General features: G+C 40.4%; 1 protein-coding gene across 1 annotated transcript in view; it reads right to left on the bottom strand.

Annotated features, from left to right (window-relative positions):
• Positions 1-21,003, bottom strand: part of MYO5C (myosin VC) — a 67,811-nt gene that overhangs the window by 23,343 nt on the left and 23,465 nt on the right. The window contains exons 13-28 of the mRNA XM_070763070.1: positions 19,966-20,091; positions 19,748-19,831; positions 17,724-17,858; positions 15,289-15,386; positions 14,302-14,388; positions 14,102-14,213; positions 12,385-12,596; positions 9,491-9,656; positions 7,297-7,443; positions 6,921-7,085; positions 5,908-6,001; positions 4,951-5,014; positions 3,437-3,617; positions 2,336-2,429; positions 348-411; positions 161-241 (exon numbers count right to left, since the gene is read on the bottom strand). Of these exons, the coding sequence (XP_070619171.1) occupies positions 161-241; positions 348-411; positions 2,336-2,429; positions 3,437-3,617; positions 4,951-5,014; positions 5,908-6,001; positions 6,921-7,085; positions 7,297-7,443; positions 9,491-9,656; positions 12,385-12,596; positions 14,102-14,213; positions 14,302-14,388; positions 15,289-15,386; positions 17,724-17,858; positions 19,748-19,831; positions 19,966-20,091 (1,910 nt within the window). The remainder of the gene's footprint in view (positions 1-160; positions 242-347; positions 412-2,335; positions 2,430-3,436; positions 3,618-4,950; positions 5,015-5,907; positions 6,002-6,920; positions 7,086-7,296; positions 7,444-9,490; positions 9,657-12,384; positions 12,597-14,101; positions 14,214-14,301; positions 14,389-15,288; positions 15,387-17,723; positions 17,859-19,747; positions 19,832-19,965; positions 20,092-21,003) is intronic.

Below are 21,003 nucleotides of genomic sequence, written 5' to 3'. Positions count from 1 at the left end.
TATAAGGGCAGACTAGATGGACCATGAGGTCTTTTTCTGCCGTCAGTCTTCTATGTTTCTATGTTTCTAGAAATAACTGATAGAAGTGTTGTGCCTCCATAATTCCTACCAATATGTGACTCAAGACAATATCCCCCAAACAAATGAAAACACAGCTCACCGTGTGGCTTTTTTCAAGCCTTCGTAGGCAAACCAGAGCTCACCATCTTCATTCAAATGTTGCAAGTCTTCAGGAGACAACCTGTTTATAAGGCAGGAAGGATAGAGGAGGTTGGGAGAAACTTTCGTGAAGAAGAACTGGAAACTGCTGCATTCTGGAAACCCAACCAAGACAGACCAGGACCTACCTGCTCCTCACTTCTGTAAAGTCATAACTTTCCAAGAGTTGCTTTGTAATCTCGGACATCTTCTCTAAGTGGGAGAAAAGAAGAAAAGTTGCGTGCATGTTGACTTTCTACTTTGACTGCACTTAATAACGTAAGAAGAGCCAGGCTGAATCGGGCCCACGCCCAATGAGTCCAGCATTCTGTGTCCCACAGTGGCCCACCAATTGTCCATGGGGATCTTGAGCAGAAAGAGAAGGCAAAACTCTCCCTTTCCCTTGACCCCCAACAAGTGGTACTCAAGGGAACCTTGCCTGCCTCAACCAACATAGAGTCGGCAGGCAACACTTGCTAATTAGCGTATTCTTTGAAGTATAAGACACCCTTTTTCTCCCTAAAAGAGGCTGATAATTTGGGTTCATCTTATACTCTGAATGTAGCTTTTTTCCCCCAGCCCTAACTAGATGCTAACGATTTTTCATTGTTTCTCTCTGCAAAGAATGTTTTCCAAGCCCTAAGTCTTTGCAGGGTTTTTTCATTTCTCTAACTTGCTCCAAATGTTTCTCTCCAGCCCTAACCAGTTGCTAACAAAGTTCTCAGCTCTTACCCCCCCCCTTGCAAGCCCTATCATTGTTACTCTCTGCAAAGAATGTTTTCCAAGCCCTAAGTCTTTGCAGGGTTTTTTCCATTGCTCTACTTGCTCGGAATGTTTCTTTCCAGGTGCTAATGATTTTCCCAGCCCTTACTGCCTTGCAAGCTCCTTCATTTTATCTCCGGGACCGCCTTCTGCCGCACGAATCCCAGCGACCAGTTAGGTCCCACAGAGTTGGCCTTCTCCGGGTCCCATCGACTAAACAATGTCGTTTGGCGGGAGCCAGGGGAAGAGTCTTCTCTGTGGCGGCCCCAGCCCTTTGGAACCAACTCCCCCCAGAGATTAGAACTGCCCCCACCCTCCTTGCCTTTCGTAAGCTGCTTAAAACCCACCTCTGCCGCCAGGCATGGGGGAACTGAGATATTCTTTCCCCCTAGGCCTTACAATTTACGCATGGTATGTTTGTATGTATGTTTGGTTTTATAATAAGGCGTTTTTTAGTTGTTTAGTATTGGATTGTTACATGCTGTTTTTATCACTCTTTTAGCCGCCCCAAGTCCACAGAGAGGGGCGGCATACAAATCCAATAAATAAATAAATAAATAAATTACTCTCTCCAAATAATTTTTTTTAAAGCCCTAACCAGGGGATAAAATAATGTGCTGAAGCTGACCAGACTAAGGACACTAGCCAGATAAACATCTGGTAAGCAGATTACCTTAGGGACCGCCTTCTGCCGCACGAATCCCAGCAGCCAGTTAGGTCCCACAGAGTGGGTCTTCTCCGGGTCCCGACAACTAAACAATGCCACTTGGCGGGACCCAGGGGAAGAGCCTTCTCTGTGGCGGCCCCAACCCTCTGGAACCAACTCCCCCCAGAGATCAGAATTGCCCCCACCCTCCTTGCCTTTCGTAAGCTACTTAAAACCCACCTCTGCCGCCAGGCATGGGGGAATTAAGACTCTTTCTCCCCCTAGGCCGTCACAACTGTATATATGGTATGCTTGTATGTATGTTTGGTTTTTATATATTAAGGGGTTTTAAATTTGCTTTTAGTATTGGATTTTATTGTACATTGTTTATGATTGTTGTTAGCCGCCCCGAGTTTTCGGAGAGGGGCGGCATATAAATCCAATAAAACTAAACTAAACTAAACTTTTCCCTATGTTCCTCCCCAAAAGCTCAGGTGTGTCTTATACTCCGGTGTGTCTTATACTCCAAAAAACCCAGTAATTCTCCCAGTTTTCAATCCTTTCCTTTTCCCTCTCTTTTGTGCACAATACTTCTGCATTTCCAGAGTCATTGTATAAATGCCCAAAGATGACTTCAAGACAGAATGCTATCTAATTATAGCACTTGGACTGTGAAATCCATTCGCCGGCATATTTTAATTATGGGAATGAGTGATGTTTTCCAATTACCTCTCATTTCACGCTTCTGGGATTGTAGTTGCTTCTCCGCGTCCAGTTTTTGAATCTGGAGGAAGTCTATTTCTTTTCGCAATTCAGGGATTGTCTGGGTTCATTAAACATTGATAGAACGAGACATCGTCCAATGAGACGCAAATAATGAGAGGCAAAAACAAAAAAGGACAATACTACAATAGCCACAAGCTATTGGAATTTGGAATTATGTTTAAGTTTTAGGATTGATAGCGCTTAGGTAGGAAGCATAGGGAGAGAATAGCAAAAATAAGAATAAAGTGTGCAGCATATGAATATAACAATAATAAAAATAAGTATATAATAGTAATAGTGCACAGCATTTTGAAATCCGGAATTTGAATAAAATAAGTGTCAGTACTAGGTACTGCACAGGTTGGGTTTGTCAATATATGAACTAACCAGCAATGTATGTTTGGAGGAAATAGCATAATGTTTAAGAGCTAGGAAGACAGATGTGTCTTTTGTATTGTATTGTAGGTTATTGTATTATATTGCGGTTAGTCTTGCTAATGCTTGCTATTGCTGTGTGCTAAGTATATTGCTGTGTGCTTAATACTGCTGTGTGCTAATATATTGTTGTGTGCTAAGTATATTGCTATGTGCTTAATATTGTTGCATGCTAATATATTGCTGTGTGCTTAATATTGCTGTGTACTGTACTAATATATTGCTGTGTGCTTAATACTGCTGTGTGCTAAGTATTGGTCTATGTACTTGCTGTGTGCTTAATATTGGACAATGTATTATACTTATGATATTATGTAGAACTGTGTATACAGTATTATTAACGGTTAGTGCTGTATATGATTACTTGACCTGGACCTGTCTGACTGTAGATGCTGGTTAGTCTATCTTATACATTGTAAATAATATTTATACTCTACTATATTGGTCTGTGTTATTGGCTCAACAACCACCACTGCCACATATACTGTTATTTCAAGTTCGGTATTTTAACATTGGGTATAAGCCCAGTGTGGAATGCTAACAGTAAGAAACAATCCCAAATTAATATCCACCTCTTTCATTTATTACGTCTATGAAGATTCTTAATCTTTTTTTCATTTCTTTCCCTACCTTTATTTGGTTTGAAATCTCCTCTATTTCCGTTTTCAAGCCGTCTTGAGCTAGTTGCATTTCTTGGATCTGATTTTTCAGCCAAGCATTTTCCTCTTTGAGAAGCATTATTTCTGCACCGAGTGACTCTATCCTTTTTTCATAATCTTGTTTCTGGCTCTGGAAATTTTTCTCCAATATTCTGCAAAGATTCACAAGGAAGAACAGTCTCATCCTTCTAGGAACACAATTCCACATGTCTAAGACGCATGTCAATTACAAATCTGCGGATCACTTGTATCGCTTGTTATTATATTCAGATCTCTTGCGGCATATAATAAGGTGAAATATATTGTTTTTAGAAAAAAATGATAATAAAAGAACACAAACAATAAAGCAGCATTATTACACAAGTATAACTTTCACTCCTTTTCTTTCAGCACCCATATTTTAAACTGAAGATTTGTATTATGGGTTTAGGACTTTTTGCCTCCGCCAGTTGGATGAAGCTCTTTCCTCCGCAGCAGCTGATCAGCCGCTGCCTTCACTCCCTCGCCCAAAGGCCCTAGCTCTTGGCCCCAGCCCTTTGGGGCGAGGGAGTGAAGGCAGCGGCCGATCAGCTGCTGCGGAGGAAAGAGCTTCATCCAACTGGCGGAGGCAAAAAGTCCCATTCCCGTGTATTATGTGTTTCTTAAAGTTGGGAACTTTGATTGTGGACTTCAACTCCCAGAATTCCTCTTGCTGGCTGGGGAATTCTGGGAGTTGAAATCCATGCATTCGTTTGCTAAAGTTGAGAAACACTGATGTACACTGCTCAAAAAAACAGCACAATATAACTCCAAGTAAATCAAACGTCTGTGAAATCAAACTGACCACTTAGGAAACAACACCGATTGACACTCAATTTCACATGTTGTCAGCCCATTCAATTTTGTACAGAACAAAGTATTCAGTGAGAATATTTCATTCATTCAGATCTAAGGTGTGTTCTTTTGAGTGTTCTCTTTATTTTTTTGAGCAGTGTATATGCCAGTAACTTTTAAAAAAGAAAGACACCACCTTTAAATGACAATCCTTTTGAAATCCAAGGAGCTGACTTATTTTAACATTATGAGATTGAATGCACAATCCTCATATAATTATTAAGATGTTGGCAAATAGTCTTCCCACAGGATTATAAGGTCATTCCAGAAATCACAAAAGTTGTATTATGATTGCTCCCCCTGGAGATGTGGAGCCATAATATCAGGCCTTATTAAATACTTTCGATTTCTAACTTTATTTTCTAAATCGGGTTGTGCAAAAAGCTCATATAAAAATAGCTCAATTATTCTTTGCAAACTTTCCCATGGCTGGAGAGTCATGCTAATTTTTCAGGATTGACCCTGTATTTTTAGAATTGAGTATGCATACTTTCTGCTTATACATCCTACTTAAATTAATACCTCTTCACAAATTTTAAAATGATGCTTTGCAAACAAGAAAGCCAAATACTCTTAAGAAAACAATTTGAAAAAAGAAGTTAAATTCCATACATTCGTTGCTTTTCCTCTCTTTGAACGTCGGAGAATAATTGCTTCGTCAAATTATCCAGTTTATCTGAAGAAAGATAATACTTACATTAAAAAAAAGTTTTTTAGATACAGTGGCATAATTAAAATTAAGCCAGATGTTATTTAAAAGACTATCAAGCAAAGTTTAGAAAGTTTAATTTGATATGAAGTCAGTTTACATAGCAATCTGCAAAGAATTGGAGAAACATTACAATTTTTTTTAAAAGCCAAGTCTGTACTTATCATAATGTGAATTTAATATTAAAGTATTAAAATTGTTGCCTTCCAGTTATACTAATCTTAAAACTTAATGTATCTGCCAACTATAGTGGACAAAAGCATTTGTTTAGATAAACAGCCAAGATAACATTAAACGTTTTAAAGCATAGTTATAACAACATTGGTATTGTAAATATTGTGATCTTTAAAAAAAAAATATCTTGTTCTTTTATGGCTATTATAGTCTTAGACTTGTGTCTTGACCATGCTTGGTAAGCCCTAAGACTTAATTCACATAATATGCAAACTATACTGCTCAAAAAAATAAAGGCAACACTCAAATAACACATCCTAGATCTGAATGAATAAAATATTCTCATTGAATACTTTCTTCTGTACAAAGTTGAATGTGCACAACAGCATGTGAAATTGATTGTCAATCAGTGTTGCTTCCTAAGTGGACAGTTTGATTTCACAGAAATTTGATTTACTTGGAGTTATATTGTGTCGTTTAAGTGTTCCCTTTCTTTTTTTGAGCAGTGTATAAACCAAAATTTGCAAAGCAGAAAGATAGAATTCACTCAACACACAATAGCAAAATTGTCTTTATGTTCAATATTCTGGCTCGGAAATTCTGCTTTATATTATTGCTTATTGTGAAGCTAGTATGAAAAGGTCAAAATGGAGCAACTAATTCTCAGAGTAACAGAGTGACCCCACCTTTCATTTCCTCGGTTTTCTTTTGAAGTTCTTTTTCCAATTTCTTCTTTTCCTCCTGTAGGCTCAAGTTGTGCTTTTCAAGTCCTGAGACCTTCTTTATGGAGAAGATAAAGCAAGAATACAGTGTTCCCTCGATTTTTGCGGGGGATGCGTTCCGAGACCGCCCGCGAAAGTCGAATTTCCGCAAAGTAGAGATGCGGAAGTAAATACACCATTTTTGGCTATGGACAGTATCACAAGCCTTCCTGTAACACTTTAAACCCCTAAATTGCAATTTTCCATTCCCTTAACAACCATTTAGATTATTACTCACCATGTTTATTTATTAAAGTTTATTAGAAAAAATATTTATTAAAGGCGGACGGAAGTTTGGTGATGACATATGACGTCATCGGGCGGGAAAAACCGTGGTATAGGGGGAAAAACTGTGAAGTATTTTTAAATTAATATTTTTGAAAAAACGTGGTACAGACTTTTCGCGAAGTTCGAACCCGCAAAAATTGAGGAACGCTGTATACAGTATATATTAACAGCCTTAGCCCTCCTTCCTGCAGACTCCCAAACAAAATCAAGGTTTCTGGCAAAACATTAGGTTTCAAGCATTATTCATTTTATTTTCTAGAGCAGGAGTCCCCAAACCTGGCAATTTTAAGACTTGTGAATTTCAATTCCCTGAATTCTCCAGCCAGCTATGAAGACCTCTGTTCTAGAGAACAATATAGTCATTCGGAAAGGACAGGGAGGCAGAAACCCAGATCACATAGAATTAATTCCAGATCTTATCTCCTTATACTTTTCCTAGACGCTTTTGTTTGTAACAGAACGCTGGGTTTGGGGTTTTTAAACGCTTTTGGGAAGAGCGCAGAGGCTGCCCAATGAGGACGCCCTACATTTTCTTTCAACATCTTTAGGTGCAAATTGAGTGCTCTGGGGTAGGGCTCCATTTTCGCTACCCCACTTCGTACCTGCCCACCCCTGGTCCAGGACTACCTGTACATTCTCTTACGCCTCACCTGTTCATAGCCCATCCTGTTCTTCCTTTCATTTTCTTCAGATATTTTCCTCTGCCCGGTTAATTTCTCAAGATCCTGTTGAAGTTTTTGAATGGTTTCTATATCACTGGAGTGGCTTGAAGCAAGCGTGGCCAGCTTTTCCAACAAACTGTGGTTTTCCTTATTCTAAAACCAGGATAAAAAGCATCCATTAGGCCAGCGTTTCCCAACCTTGGCAACTTGAAGATATTTGGACTTCAATGCTGGCTGGGGAATTCTGGGAGTTGAAGTCCAGATATCTTCAAGTTGCCAAGGTTTGGAAACACGGCATTAGGCAAGAGAAACATAAACAAAAACACCCTGATTTATTTAAACGAAAGTGAGACTTCTTCGCTACCTGTTCTTCCAGTTTCCTCTGCAGCCGTTGGACTCTGTACGAAAGCTGGATGTTCAGGACGAAACGGCGAATGCTTTGGAATCGGCGTCTGGCAAGCCATGCCCGGGCGTACTTCTGGAGGATTAAAGCTTTCTGTTCTTCAAGCATCTTTGTAAGAAAATTTCATGTATTTATTTATCAAATTTAGAAACCGCCGCCTCCCTCACGCAGCAAGTGGACAAACTGACAGCACGCCTCATCATTTAATAACCCTCTGTCTATAGCAGTGTTTCCCAACCTTGGCAACTTGAAGATATCTGGACTTCAACTCCCAGAATATCCCAGCCAGCATTCGCTGGCTGGGGAATTCTGGGAGTTGAAGTCCAAATATCTTCAAGTGGCCAAGGTTGGGAAACACTGGTCTAGAGAATAGTTGACTAATTTTATTAAATGGTAAATAAATTCATTACTGACCCCTCGTGTCCAGGGCATAAACTATTTCAATTCCTACCCTCAAGACATCCCTATAGAGCACCACACACCAAGACAACTAGACACAAGAGCATTTTTTCCCCCAAACGCCATCACTCTGCTAAATAAATAATTCCCTCAACACTGTCAAACTATTTACTAAGTCTGCACTACTATTACTAGTAGTTTTTTCCTCATCATTCCTGTCATCCATATCCTCCCACTTATGACTGTATCTTGTTGCTTGCATCCTTACGATTTTTATTAATATTGATTGTTTCATGATTGCTTATTTGACCCCTATGACAATCTTTAAATATTGAACCTCATGATTCTTGACAAATGTATATTTTCTTTTATGTACACTGAGAGCATATGCACCATGCTCCGGAACCGCCTGCCACCGCACGAATCCCAGCGACTGATAAGGTCCCACAGAGTTAGCCTTCTCCAGGTCCCATCGACTAAAAAATGTCATTTGGAGGGCCCCAGGGGAAGAGCCTTCTCTGTGGTGGCCCCTGCCCTCTGGAACCAACTTCCCATGGAGATTAGAATTGCCCCTACCCTCCCTGTCTTTTGTAAACTACTCAAGACTCATTTATACCGCCAGGCATAGGGAAGTTGAGATATTCTTTCCCCCTAGGCCATTACAAATTATGCATGGTATGTTTGTCTCTATTTTTGGTTTTATTATAAGGGTTTTTAGTTGTTTTATTATTGGATTGTCACATGCTGTTTTTATCATTGTTGTTAGCCGCCCCAAGTCTACGGAGAGGGGCGGCATACAAATCCAATAAATTATTATTATTATTATTATTATTATTATTATTATTATTATTATTATTATTATTATTTTCTTTTATGTACACTGAGAGCATATGCACCATATATTTTCTTTTATGTACACTGGGAGCATATGCATCAAGGGCAAATTCCTTGTGTGTCCAATCACACTTGGCCAATAAAGAATTCTATTCTATTCCATCTGCAAAGACTATAACAAAGGGAGAAAGAAAAGGTATGGAAAATACACCTAGTCTTAAACACAGGTGGCAAAGGCAATAATAAGTTTCAATAGCAATGAATGGAAAATGAAGAATACACTGGTATATTTTACTTATCACTTCATGGGCTATACATCACATCACACATAAGTAACAGAATTGGAACAGTGGAACAGCCTGCCTCCAGAAGTTGTGAATACTCCAACATTAGAAGTTTTTAAGAAGATGTTGGATAACCATCTGTCTTAAATAGTGTAGGGTTTCCTGCCTAAGCAGGGGGTTGGACTAGAAGACCTCCAAGGTCCCTTCCAACCCTGTTAATATTATTATAGAAACATAGAAACATAGAAGTCTGACGGCAGAAAAAGACCTCATGGTCCATCTAGTCTGCCCTTATACTATTTCCTGTATTTTATCTTACAATGGATATATGTTTATCCCAGGCATGTTTAAATTCAGTGACTGTGGATTTACCAACGACGTCTGCTGGAAGTTTGTTCCAAGCATCTACTACTCTTTCAGTCAAATAATATTTTCTCACGTTGCTTTTGATCTTTCCCCCAACTAACTTCAGATTGTGTCCCCTTGTTCTTGTGTTCACTTTCCTATTAAAAACACTTCCCTCCTGGACCTTATTTAACCCTTTGACATATTTAAATGTTTCGATCATGTCCCCCCTTTTCCTTCTGTCCCATTATAATGATGGGTCCTTGGGGAATTCCATTTCGATTGTTTATTACCTTCCTGTATTTCTTCCTCGCTAGAAATCCTCGAACAAAGGCCTGGATGGTTAAAGCAGCCACACGGATGAGTTGGCAAAGTCTACGCACCAAGTATCCTCGGCTGTATTTCTGGATAACAATGGCAGCCCAGGTTTCCTTCAGGGCCCTGGCACTGATAGCTTTCCTGGAGAAAAAGAAGGAATAAGATGTTTGTTTGTTTGATTTTTATGCCGCCCTTCTCCTTAGACTTAGGGGCGAGTACAAGTGCACCAGAGTGCCTTCTGTCCCCTGTCCTATTGCTCTCCTATATCTCCTATTCCTTTCTTCTATTCCTATATCTCTTCTTCTATTCTTTCATTGATATGTTCTATTCCTATATCTTCTCTTCTATTATTTCTTAGATATATTTTACTATGAGCATCTCCTCTATAACCTTCATCATGCATTTTACTATATATATATTGATATATACCCACTAAAACCCTCATTGTGTATTGGACAAAATAAATAAATAAATAAATAAATAAATAAATAAATAAATAAATGGATGGATGGATGGATGGATGGATGGATGGATGGATGGATGGATGAATGAATGAAAAAATTAGACTCAGGGCGGCTTACAACATGTTAGCAATAGCACTTTTTTAACAGAGCCAGCCTATTGCCCCCACAATCCATGTCCTCATTTTACCCACCTCGGAAGGATGGAAGGCTGAGTCAACCTTGAGCCGGTGATGAGATTTGAACTGCTGACCTACAGATCTATAGTCAGCTTTAGTGGCCTGCAGTACAGCACTCTACCTGCTGCGCCATCCCGGCTCTTGGTTTTGTAAGTGAAAGTCTCCCTTGAAGACACCTTCTGAAGAAGGTGCTTCCACTCAACCGTTGTTGTTTGGATCTGTCTCATGGATCTAACGGGTGGGATGGGATGTCTCCAAACTTGATAATTTAAAGACTTGTGGACTCCAATTCCCAGAATTCCCCAGCCAGTTGGGTCTACCTTTGAAGAGTGTTCAAAAAGTTCGAAAAATGCAGCCGCGCGAGCAGTCATGGGCCTTCCTAGACATGCTCATGTTACTCCAACTCTCCATGGACTGCATTGGTTGCCGATTGGTTTCGGGACACAATTCAAAATGTTGGTAATGACCTATAAAGCCCTACATGGCACCGGGCCAGATTACTTGCGGGAACGCCTTCTGCCGTATGAATCTCAGCGATCGGTTAGGTCCCACAGAGTTGGCCTTTTCCAGGTCTCGTCAGCTAAACAATGTCATTTGGCAGGGCCCAGGGGAAGAGCCTTCTCTGTGGTGACCCCGGACCTCTGGAATCAGCTCCCCCCAGAGATTCGCATTGCCCCCACCCTCCTCGCCTTCCGTAAGTGTCTTAAGACTCATTTATGTCGCCAGGCTTGGGGCCATTAGATCTCAGGCTCCCTGGCTAATGAATGTTATGTATGATTGAAGTCTGAATGTGTACAATTGATTTTTTAAAGTATTAGGGATTTTGGCTCAGTTATTTAGTTCATTAATTGGATTTGTCATTGTATTTTATGGGGTTTTTTATTGTATGTTGTAAGCTGCCCCAGTCTTCAGAGAAGGGCGGCATAGAAATCCAATTAGTAAAATAAATAAAATAAATTCTGGGAGTTGAAGTCAACAAGCCTTCAAGTTGTCAACATAGAAACTTAGAAACGCAGAAGATTGACGGCAGAAAAAGCCCTTGTGGTCCATCTAGTCTGCCCTTATACTATTTCCTGTATTTTATCTTAGGATAGATATATGTTCATCCCAGGCATGTTTAAATTCAGTTCCTGTGGATTTACCAACCACGTCTGCTGGAATTTTGTTCCAAGCATCTACTACTCTTTCAGTCAAATAATATTTTATCACGTTGCTTCTGATCTTTCCCCCAACTAACGTTAGATTGTGCCCCTTTGTTCTTGTGTTCACTTTCCTATCAAAAACACTTCCCTCCTGAATCTTATTTAACCCTTTAACATATTTAAATGTTTCGATCATGTCCCCCCTTTTCCTTCTGTCCTCCAGACTATACAGATTGAGTTCATGAAGTCTTTCCTGATACGTTTTATGCTTAAGACCTTCCACCATTTTTGTAGCCCGTCTTTGGACCCGTTCGATTTTATCAATATCCTTTTGTAGGTGAGGTCTCCAGAACTGAATACAGTGATACCTTGTCTTACAAACTTAATTGGTTCTGGGACGAGGTTCTTAAGGTGAAACGTTTGTAAGACGAAACAATGTTTCCCATAGGAATCAATGGAAAAGCGATTAATGCGTGCAAGCCCAAAATTCACCCCTTTTGCCAGCCGAAGTGCCTGTTTTTGTGCTGCTGGGATTCCCCTGAGGCTCCCCTCCATGGGAAATCCCACCTCCGGACTTTGCAATGCTGCAGGGAAATCACAGCAGGAGAATCCCAGCATCGCAAAAACGAGCGCTTCGCTGGCAACGGAAGTCCGGAGGTGGGGTTTCCCAGCGAAGGGAGCCTCAGTGAAATTGCAACATCACAAAAACACAGAAGTCCGGAGGTGGTGCTTCCCATGGAGGGAAGCCTCAGGGGAATCCCAGCAGCGCAAAAACGGGTGCTTTGCTGGCAATAGAAGTCCGGAGGTGGGGCATCCCAGTGGCGGCAGTGGGTTTGTAAGGTGAAAATAGTTTGTAGGAAGAGGCAAAAAAATCTTAAACCCCGGGTTTGTATCTCGAAAAGTTTGTATGATGAGGCGTTTGTAAGACGAGGTATTACTGTACAGTATTCCAAGTGTGGTCTCACCAGCGGGATCACCAGTTTGAAGAACCCTCGTCTAACGCCGCCAATGGCTTATTTTGCTACAAATACGTTCATTCTAAAGCTGGCCATGAATCAACGAAGAACCATCTCCCATGCAAGTATACCGTACAGTCCTCTGTCCGCGGAAATATTGTTGTATGATGACTGCAGCTTGTCTGACGCGGAGGAACTTCTTCCTTTGAAGCCAACCTCGGATGTTCTTCTGGACCATGATGCACGCTTGCCTCAGGCGATCTGACCGCACTTTTTCCAGATAGGCAACCTGTCCGGCTCTGAAAAAAATCTTGGTCCTGCCAAATTGATATTGACTTGGATCCTGGAGGGGGGAAACAGAAAAAGAAATCAGAATCATTTCTGAGAAGATAGAGAAGCTGTTTTTAATAGGAAAGTGAACACAAGAACAAGGGGACACAATCTGAAGTTAGTTGGGGGGAAAGATCAAAAGCAACGTGAGAAAATATTATTTCACTGAAAGAGTAGTAGATCCTTGGAACAAACTTCCAGCAGACGTGGTTGGTAAATCCACAGTAACTGAATTTAAACATGCCTGGGATAAACATAGATTCATCCTAAGATAAAATACAGGAAATAGTATAAGGGCAGATAGTATAGATGGACCATGAGGTCTTTTTCTGCCGTCAGTCTTCTATGTTTCTATGTTTCTATACAACCCTTGACTTGTGACCATTCAAAGTTATAATGGATTGTCCCAAAGGCTACTTAGGATCCGTTTGGGAGGTTACATCAACCACACACACACCCTCTGTGGTCTTATACCACATTTTTTGGAATATAAGATGCATCTTTCCCCCAAAAAAGAGGCTAACAATTTGGGTGCATCTTATACTCCAAATGTAGCTTTTACTAAGCTTTTTTTTAGCCCTAATGTCGTGCTAACACAATCTTCCGTGCTTTGCTAGCTAAGCGATCTTTTCTTTGCCTGCTTCTTTCATTGCTACCCCCTCTGACAATCAGCTGAGTCTATTTTCAGCCCTAAGGAAGTGCTAACAGTGAAACAACTTTCCGTGCTTTGCTAGCAAGCAATCTACCACCTTTTTTGCAGCCCTAACAAGGTGCTAAGGAGTGAAATGATCTGTGCTTTGCTAGCTAAGCGATCTTTTCTTTGCCTGCTTCTTTCATTGCTACTCCCTCCGACAATCAGCTGAGCCTTTTTTCAGCCCTAACCAGGTGCTAACAGTGAAACAATCTTCCGTGCTTTGCTAGCAAGCAATCTACCACCTTTTTTTCAGCCCTAACAAGGTGCTAGGGAGTGAAATGATCTGTGCTTTGCTAGCTAAGCGATCTTTTCTTTGCCTGCTTCTTTCATTGCTACTCCCTCCGACAATCAGCTGAGCCTTTTTTCAGCCCTAACCAGGTGCTAACAATGAAACAACCTTCCATTGTTTGCTAGCAAGCAATCTACCACCTTTTTTTTCAGCCCTAACAAGGTGTTAATGAGTGAAGCCATCTTCTGTGCTTTGTTAGCCAAGCGATGGTCCCTTTGCCTAATTTTCTTATTGTTTCTCTCTAAAGAGAGAGAAAAGTGTTTTAGAAATTGTTTTTTATCCCAACCAGGGGATAAAAAGCAAGCATATGGGCTCAAAACCAGCAAACTAATGCGCTGAATACCTGGTAGGCAAATTATTTTCCCCTATTTTCCTCTCCGCAAAACTAAGGTGCGTCTTATACTCTGGTGCATCTTAAACTCCAAAAATACGGTAATCACATTTTAGGTGCTTGCCAATCTAAATGGCCATTTACAGTGTTTCGAGTCCATTCCTTTTGCTCCCTACATCTAGAGATGGTTAGAGAACTCCTGACCTGGATTAGCCGTTGCAAAACCATCCTGCAAATGTATTTCTTGTCCACTAGAGAAAGTTCACTTTGAGTCATCAGAATGCTGTAGCGGCTGTAAAACTCAATATAGGTCCATCTGTTAAGAGGAGGAGAACATTGGAATTGGTCAACTGGAGAGAGGAGAAAGTCAACTTTTTGAAGCACGAAGTAGCATCACTCCCTACCTTGATGGGTAACTTTGAGCGCTTATACGAATGGTTTCTAATACCCCACACGCTCGCAATTGCTGGACCACCCTTTTGGAGTCAAATCTAAAGAAGAAAACAACAACAATAGATTTTTGCCCAGTTAAAGCACAAGTCGATCTAGTTAAAATGACGTCATACCAAACGGCTAAGCCATGGAGAAATATCGGTAAGCAAGTTGTTGCCACAGTTATGCTCATTTTTGCTTGACTCTGCCAGGCAGTGCGATCCGTTGGGGGTTTTTTACATAATTTTTCCTGACTTTTAAACATTTTAATACAGTTTGGTTTTCCCCTGATTTATTCCATTTTTTTCATGAATTCCCTGATATTTCCCAAACCGCCAACTTCCCTGATAATTCCCTGGTTTTCCTGTTTTCCAGGTTTGCTGGACACCTTGCATAGTGGAATAGATGATAGCTCAGAGTAGATACGATCACGTCATTGGTCTTGTTGACAAGACGTCATCAATATCTTTTGGATGCTTAGCACTGCTGTACTAAATTCATCCTTAGCTAAAATGCAGATAAGCATCTTTATGTACATTAGAAATCAGCTGCAGTTTGTTTGTTTGTTTGTTTGTTTGTTTGTTTGTTTATTCATTTATTCATTCATTCATTCAATTTTTCTGCCACCCTTCTCCTTAGACTCAGGGCGGCTTACAACATGTTAGCAATAGCACTTTTTAACAGAGCCAGTTGATCATTTCTAACAATATGAAAGTATAATTTTCTTTTCCCCATAATTTAATGCTAATGCTTCTTTTCTTCCTGTCCTTCTTCTTTGCAATGGATGTTTTACTCCGTGCTTCGCAATCTTGGTGTCAGCTCATACTATTCTAAACGTGAATAATATTCTGTAGCAATTTTCCTAAGAACAGGCACATACACATCTATTGATTCAGTTCTACATGTGCTCACATATCATATTTATTTAAACTAACATTGGGGGTTTTTTTCATACTCACTCAAAGGCTAACTTTTGATCATTTGGCTTTATGCACCGGACATAGTGTGGTGTGGTGGCATTAAGAGTCTCCATTAATAAATATAAGGAACTGCGAAACTGAAATATAGTTTTAAAAAAAGAAGAAGAAGAAAGTTTGTTTGAACTTTTAGAATACAGCAACATCTTTCTGGCTAATTTATGAATGGAAGCTATGACATTTATTACAAGCTTCATACTAAATAATAATAATAATAATAATAATAATAATAATAATAAGAACAACAACAACAACAACAACAACAACAGCCCTTTTTGTAAAAACAAGTGAGTATACAGAAACTCAATGATCCTGGTAGGTGGAGATTTGGGGGTCTCTCTGTCTTTTTTTTAAAACAAATTTTTTTTTAAAATTGATTTTATAGGTTTACATAAAACAAACATATAACAGTGCACAGTGCATGTGCCCATCACCTAACAACACACACACCCGTCACCCCCATCACCCCTACAAAGGGATTCAAAAAAATTATTTTGCTTATTTATCTATCTACTAATCCTTGGCTCTATCTTGAACAAATATTACTGAAAGAGTGATTTTAATTTATTTTTCATATTTACATCACAGATTCTACTTAACATATAGTCTTTTACCTTGTTCCATCGCATCATCAGCTTCTCCAATTTATTCTCATCAAAATTATTTAATCTTATTTCCATAATTTCAAAATGTATGTGGTCCACCCTATACCAGTACCAATTTTGTACTGTCCATTTTGTAGAATCTTTCCAACCTAATACCATCACCGCTTGAGCACTTTCCAATGCTGCGGTTTTAATTTCCTTAAATTCTCCTAGTTCCCTATATTTAATTAAAATTGCTATTTCTTTTGTAATAATCCAGTTAATGTTTAACATTTTATTAATTTCATTCTGCACTACATTCCAGAATTTCTGAATTTCTACTCTCTGTCATATCTCTTTAGCCTACTTTCCCACTTTCAGCTTCTCTTCAACCCTTCAGCTGAGCCCTAAATTCCTGCCCAGTCTAAGATTATTTAAGGCAAAGAAAGAAAATAGATCCAAGAACTGGAACAATCCTGCATGCATTTTTTCCCCTGCTACCGCATTCTTCCCTGCGACCAATAAGGACCCACAGAGTTGGCGTTCTCCAGGTCCCATCAACCAAACAATGTCAGTTGGCGGGACCACAGGGAAGGGCCTTCTCTGTGGTAGCTCCAATGCTTTGGAACCAATTGCCGCCGGAGATTCGTACTATCTCCACCCTGTCGGCCTTCCGGAAAGCTGTTAAAACCTGGATCTTCCAGCAGGCCTGGGGCCATTAAGTTGTCACCCTGATACAGCCAAGAATGATTGAGACTATGCATGGTTTTAGGGATATTAAAGTATTTTTATAGTGTTTTTACTCTTGTTTATACTGTAGCTATGTTTTATATTATTTATTTATTTATTTATTTATTTATTTATTTATTTATTTATTTATTTATTTATCAGATTTGTATGCCGCCCCTCTCCATAGACTCGGGGCGGCTCACAGCAATAATGATACAATGTAACAAATCTAATATTTAATTAATTTATAAAACCCCAATTTAGAAACCAATCATACATACTAGCATACCATACATAAATTTTATAAGCCTAGGGGGAGGGAAAATGTCAATTCCCCCATGCCTGACGACAGAGGTGGGTTTTAAGGAGCTTACGAAAGGCTAGGAGGGAGGGGGCAACTCTGATATCTGGGGGGAGTTGGTTCCAAAGGGTCGGGGCCGCCACAGAGAAGGCTCTTCCCCTGGGTCCCGCCAAACGACATTGTTTAGTTGACGGGACCCAGAGAAGGCCAACTCTGTGGGACCTAACTGGTCGCTGGGATTCGTGCAGCAGAAGGCGGTCCCGGAGATATTCTGGTCCGGTGCCATGAAGGGCTTTATAGGTGATGACCAACACTTTGAATTGTGACCGGAAACTGATCGGCAACCAATGCAGACTGCGGAGTGTTGGTGTAACATGGGCGTATTTAGGCAAGCCCATGATTGCTCTTGCAGCTGCATTCTGCACGATCTGAAGTTTCCGAACACTTTTCACAGGTAGCCCCATGTAGAGAGCATTACAGTAGTCGAGCCTCGAGGTGATGAGGGCATGAGTGACTGTGAGCAGTGACTCCCGGTCCAAATAGGGCCACAACTGGTGCGCCAGGCGAACCTGGGCAAACGCCCCCCTCGCCACAGCTGAAAGATGTTTCTCTAATGTGAGCTGTGGATCGAGGAGGACGCCCAAGTTGCGAACCCTCTCTGAGGGCGTTAATTATTCTATGATTGTTAGCCAGCCAGAGTCCATTTGAAATTGGGTGGTATATAAATGCTACTAATAAATAAAATAAATAAATTAAATCTCAGTGTTTCTCAACGTTGGTAACTTGAATCTAAAACAAAATACCTTACTTCCAACAGTTGCACGGAACTGTTTGTTAGGAGACGCAATCACTGTTTTTGCAGACTTAACTTTGATTGCAGAGTTGAACGGGGAAAGAGGGACTGGACTTTCCTGGAAGAAGTTTGCAAAGAGCCGAAACTACGAAAAGATGAAAATTAAAATTAGATAGCACGGCAGGCAGTCTTTGATTCGACAACGATTGGAAGTCGCAATTTTTGCACCGTGACTTTTTAAGCACCCCTTCAAGTGAAGGGAGGAAAAATATATTTTCAGATTCCAAAATTCTCTCCGTGTTGATGTTGTTTGGATCCAATGGAAACATTGAGTTCTGACCAGACATTGCCATATGGTATTTCGCTAGACTAAACCTTGAATAGAGCTCAACTGTCTGGAACCCACACTGCATTTCGGATGTAAACACTCTAGAAAATGTTCAGAGATACTTTACTAGAGGAGCCCTCCACTCCTCCACTCGCTACAGAATACCCTATGCCAGTGTTTCCCAACCTTGGCAACTTGAAGATATTTGGACTTCAACTCCCAGAATGCCCCAGCCAGCAAATGCTGGCTGGGGAATTCTGGGAGTTGAAGTCCAAATATCTTCAAGTTGCCAAGGTTGGGAAACACTGCCCTATGCAACTAGACTTACAATCCTAGGTTTAGAAAGCTTACAACTACGTCACCTTAAACATGACATAAGCATAGCCCATAAAATCATCTGCTACAACGTTCTTCCTGTCAACGACTACGTTAGCTTCAACCACAACAACACAAGAGCACACAACAGATACAAACTTAAAGTAAACCGCTCTAACTCGACTGCAGGAAATACGATTTTAGTAACTGAGTAGTTGATGCATGGAACTCACTACCAGACTCTGTAGTATCATCACCTAACCCCCAAAGCTTTACCCTAAGACTACCCACTGTTGACCTCTCCCAATTCCTAAGAGGTCAGAGTAAGGGGTGTGCATAAGTGCACCAGCGTGCCTTCCCTCCCCTGTCCAAATGTTTCTCTTTTACTAGTATCATGTATATAAATATTATTGTATCTTTGTATACCTCCAAGACGTACATGACAAAACAAATAAATAAATAAAAATAAATAAATAAGTATACAGTGATACCTCGTCTTACAAACGCCTCGTCATACAAACTTTTCGAGATACAAACCTAGGGTTTAAGATTTTTTTTGTCTCTTCTTACAAACTATTTTCACCTTACAAACCCACCGCCGCCGCTGGGATGTCCCGCCTCCGGACTTCCGTTGCCAGTGAAGCACCCGTTTTTGCGCTGCTGGGATTCCCCTGAGGTTCCACTCCATAGGAAACCCCACCTCCGGACTTCCGTGTTTTTGTGATGCTGCAGGGGAATCCAAGCAGGGGAATTCCAGCAGCGCAAAAACAGGCGATTCGCTGGCAACGGAAGTCCAGAGGTGGGGTTTCCCAGAGAGGGGAGCCTCAGTGAAATCACAGCATTGCAAAAATACAGAGGTCCAGAGGTGGGGTTTTGAGGACTTCGGTATTTTTGCAATGCTGCGATTTCACTGATGCTCCCTTCGCTGAGAAACCTAACCTCTGGACTTCCGTTGCCAGTGAAGTGCTCGTTTTTGCAATGCTGGGATTCTCCTGCTGGGATTCCCCTGCAGCATCGCAAAAATACAGAAGTCCGGAGGTGGAGTTTCCCATGGAGGGGAGCCTCAGGGGAATCCCAGCAGCACAAAAGCGGGAGCTTCGGCTGGCAAAAGGGGTGAATTTTGGGCTTGCACGCATTAATTGCTTTTCCATTGATTCCTATAGGAAACATTGTTTCGTCTTACAAACTTTTCACCTTAAGAACCTCGTCTCGGAACCAATTAAGTTTGTAAGACAAGGTATCACTCTACTTGTTTTGTGCCCTCTGAAGTTTAAGCATCCAAAAAGAACAGAGTTTAACTTTGTTCTTTCATTCCCAGACATCTTGCAAGGTTGTGCTTACCAGAACTATAGTAGCTAAAGTATTGTGGAATCATAAAATAATATATTTACCTTACTGTTTCTCAAGATATCAATCAGTACTTCATAGACAGTGTCCCGGTTTTTTTCTAGGAATCCTTCACTTTGATATTCTACCTGTTTAAGGAAGGTAGATTGATAATGGTCAATCATAGAGCAGTGAAAATATAAAAAGTGTTGCGTCCATTCCCAGGACAGATCAGTGGAAGAGCCACAAGGCATATCTGTAATGCTTACGTTGAACACCCTACCTTGTCAGCAAAGTGCTGGATAATAAAAGAAGTATTTGACATTCTTGGCTTTTCAAAAAGAGGGTTCTTGTTCATAAAATTATTATATAGCTTCTGGAGCCAGTTTTCGTCAGTCCCTTGAGGTAGCTGTTTAGAAAAAGGGAAAATGGCTAAATCTAAAATAAGAAGCAATAAACGAAAATATGTATTTATTTTATTTATTTATTTTGTCCAATACATAATACACATTGAAGAGAAAGATATGTAATAATATAAGTAAAGAAGAGAATAGAAGAAAAGATATAAAGGTATAGGTGAACATATTTGAAAGGAAGAAAAGATAAATGAGATAAGGAGAGAGAATTGGACAGGGGACGGAAGGCACACTGGTGCACTTAAGAACCAAGTGGTTAGTTGGTTGCAGGGGTGGGTTCCAACTTATCTCACTGCTGGTCTGCTTCCTCCCACGTCTCATGTCCGCGCATGTACAGTACAAAAAAACCCAATTTTTTTAAAAAAACAAACACTGAAAACAAGCTGGCGATCCCATGCACAGTGCTAGAAACCCAGCTTCTGCAAATGCGCAGAAGGAAAAAAAATGATTTTTTCTTTTAAAAAATTAAAAGATGGCACCCATAGATCAGCATCAACCAATCATGTCCAGTGACATCATTGTGACATTCAAGGAGAGACTGGGCTGTCATTTGTCAGAAATGGTGAAGGGTCTCCTGCTTGGGTGTGGGGTTGGACTAGATGACCTACAAGGTCCCTTCCAACTCTGTTAGACCATAAAGAGAGGGATGTCAAGACCACATTTGGAATACTGTGTTCAGTTCTGGAGACCTCACCTGCAAAAAGATATTGACAAAATTGAACGGGTCCAAAGACGGGCTACAAGAATGGTGGAAGGTCTTAAGCATAAAGCGTATCAGGAAAGACTTCATGAACTCAATCTCTATAGTCTGGAGGACAGAAGGAAAAGGGGGGACATGATCGAAACATTTAAATATGTTAAAGGGTTAAATAAAGTTCAGGATGGAAGTGTTTTTAATAGGAAAG

Source organism: Erythrolamprus reginae, chromosome 10, assembly GCF_031021105.1.
Source record: "Erythrolamprus reginae isolate rEryReg1 chromosome 10, rEryReg1.hap1, whole genome shotgun sequence".
NCBI lineage: Eukaryota > Metazoa > Chordata > Lepidosauria > Squamata > Dipsadidae > Erythrolamprus > Erythrolamprus reginae.
Note: the sequence above shows the minus strand (reverse complement) of the source record. Positions and strands in the feature narration are given on the sequence as shown.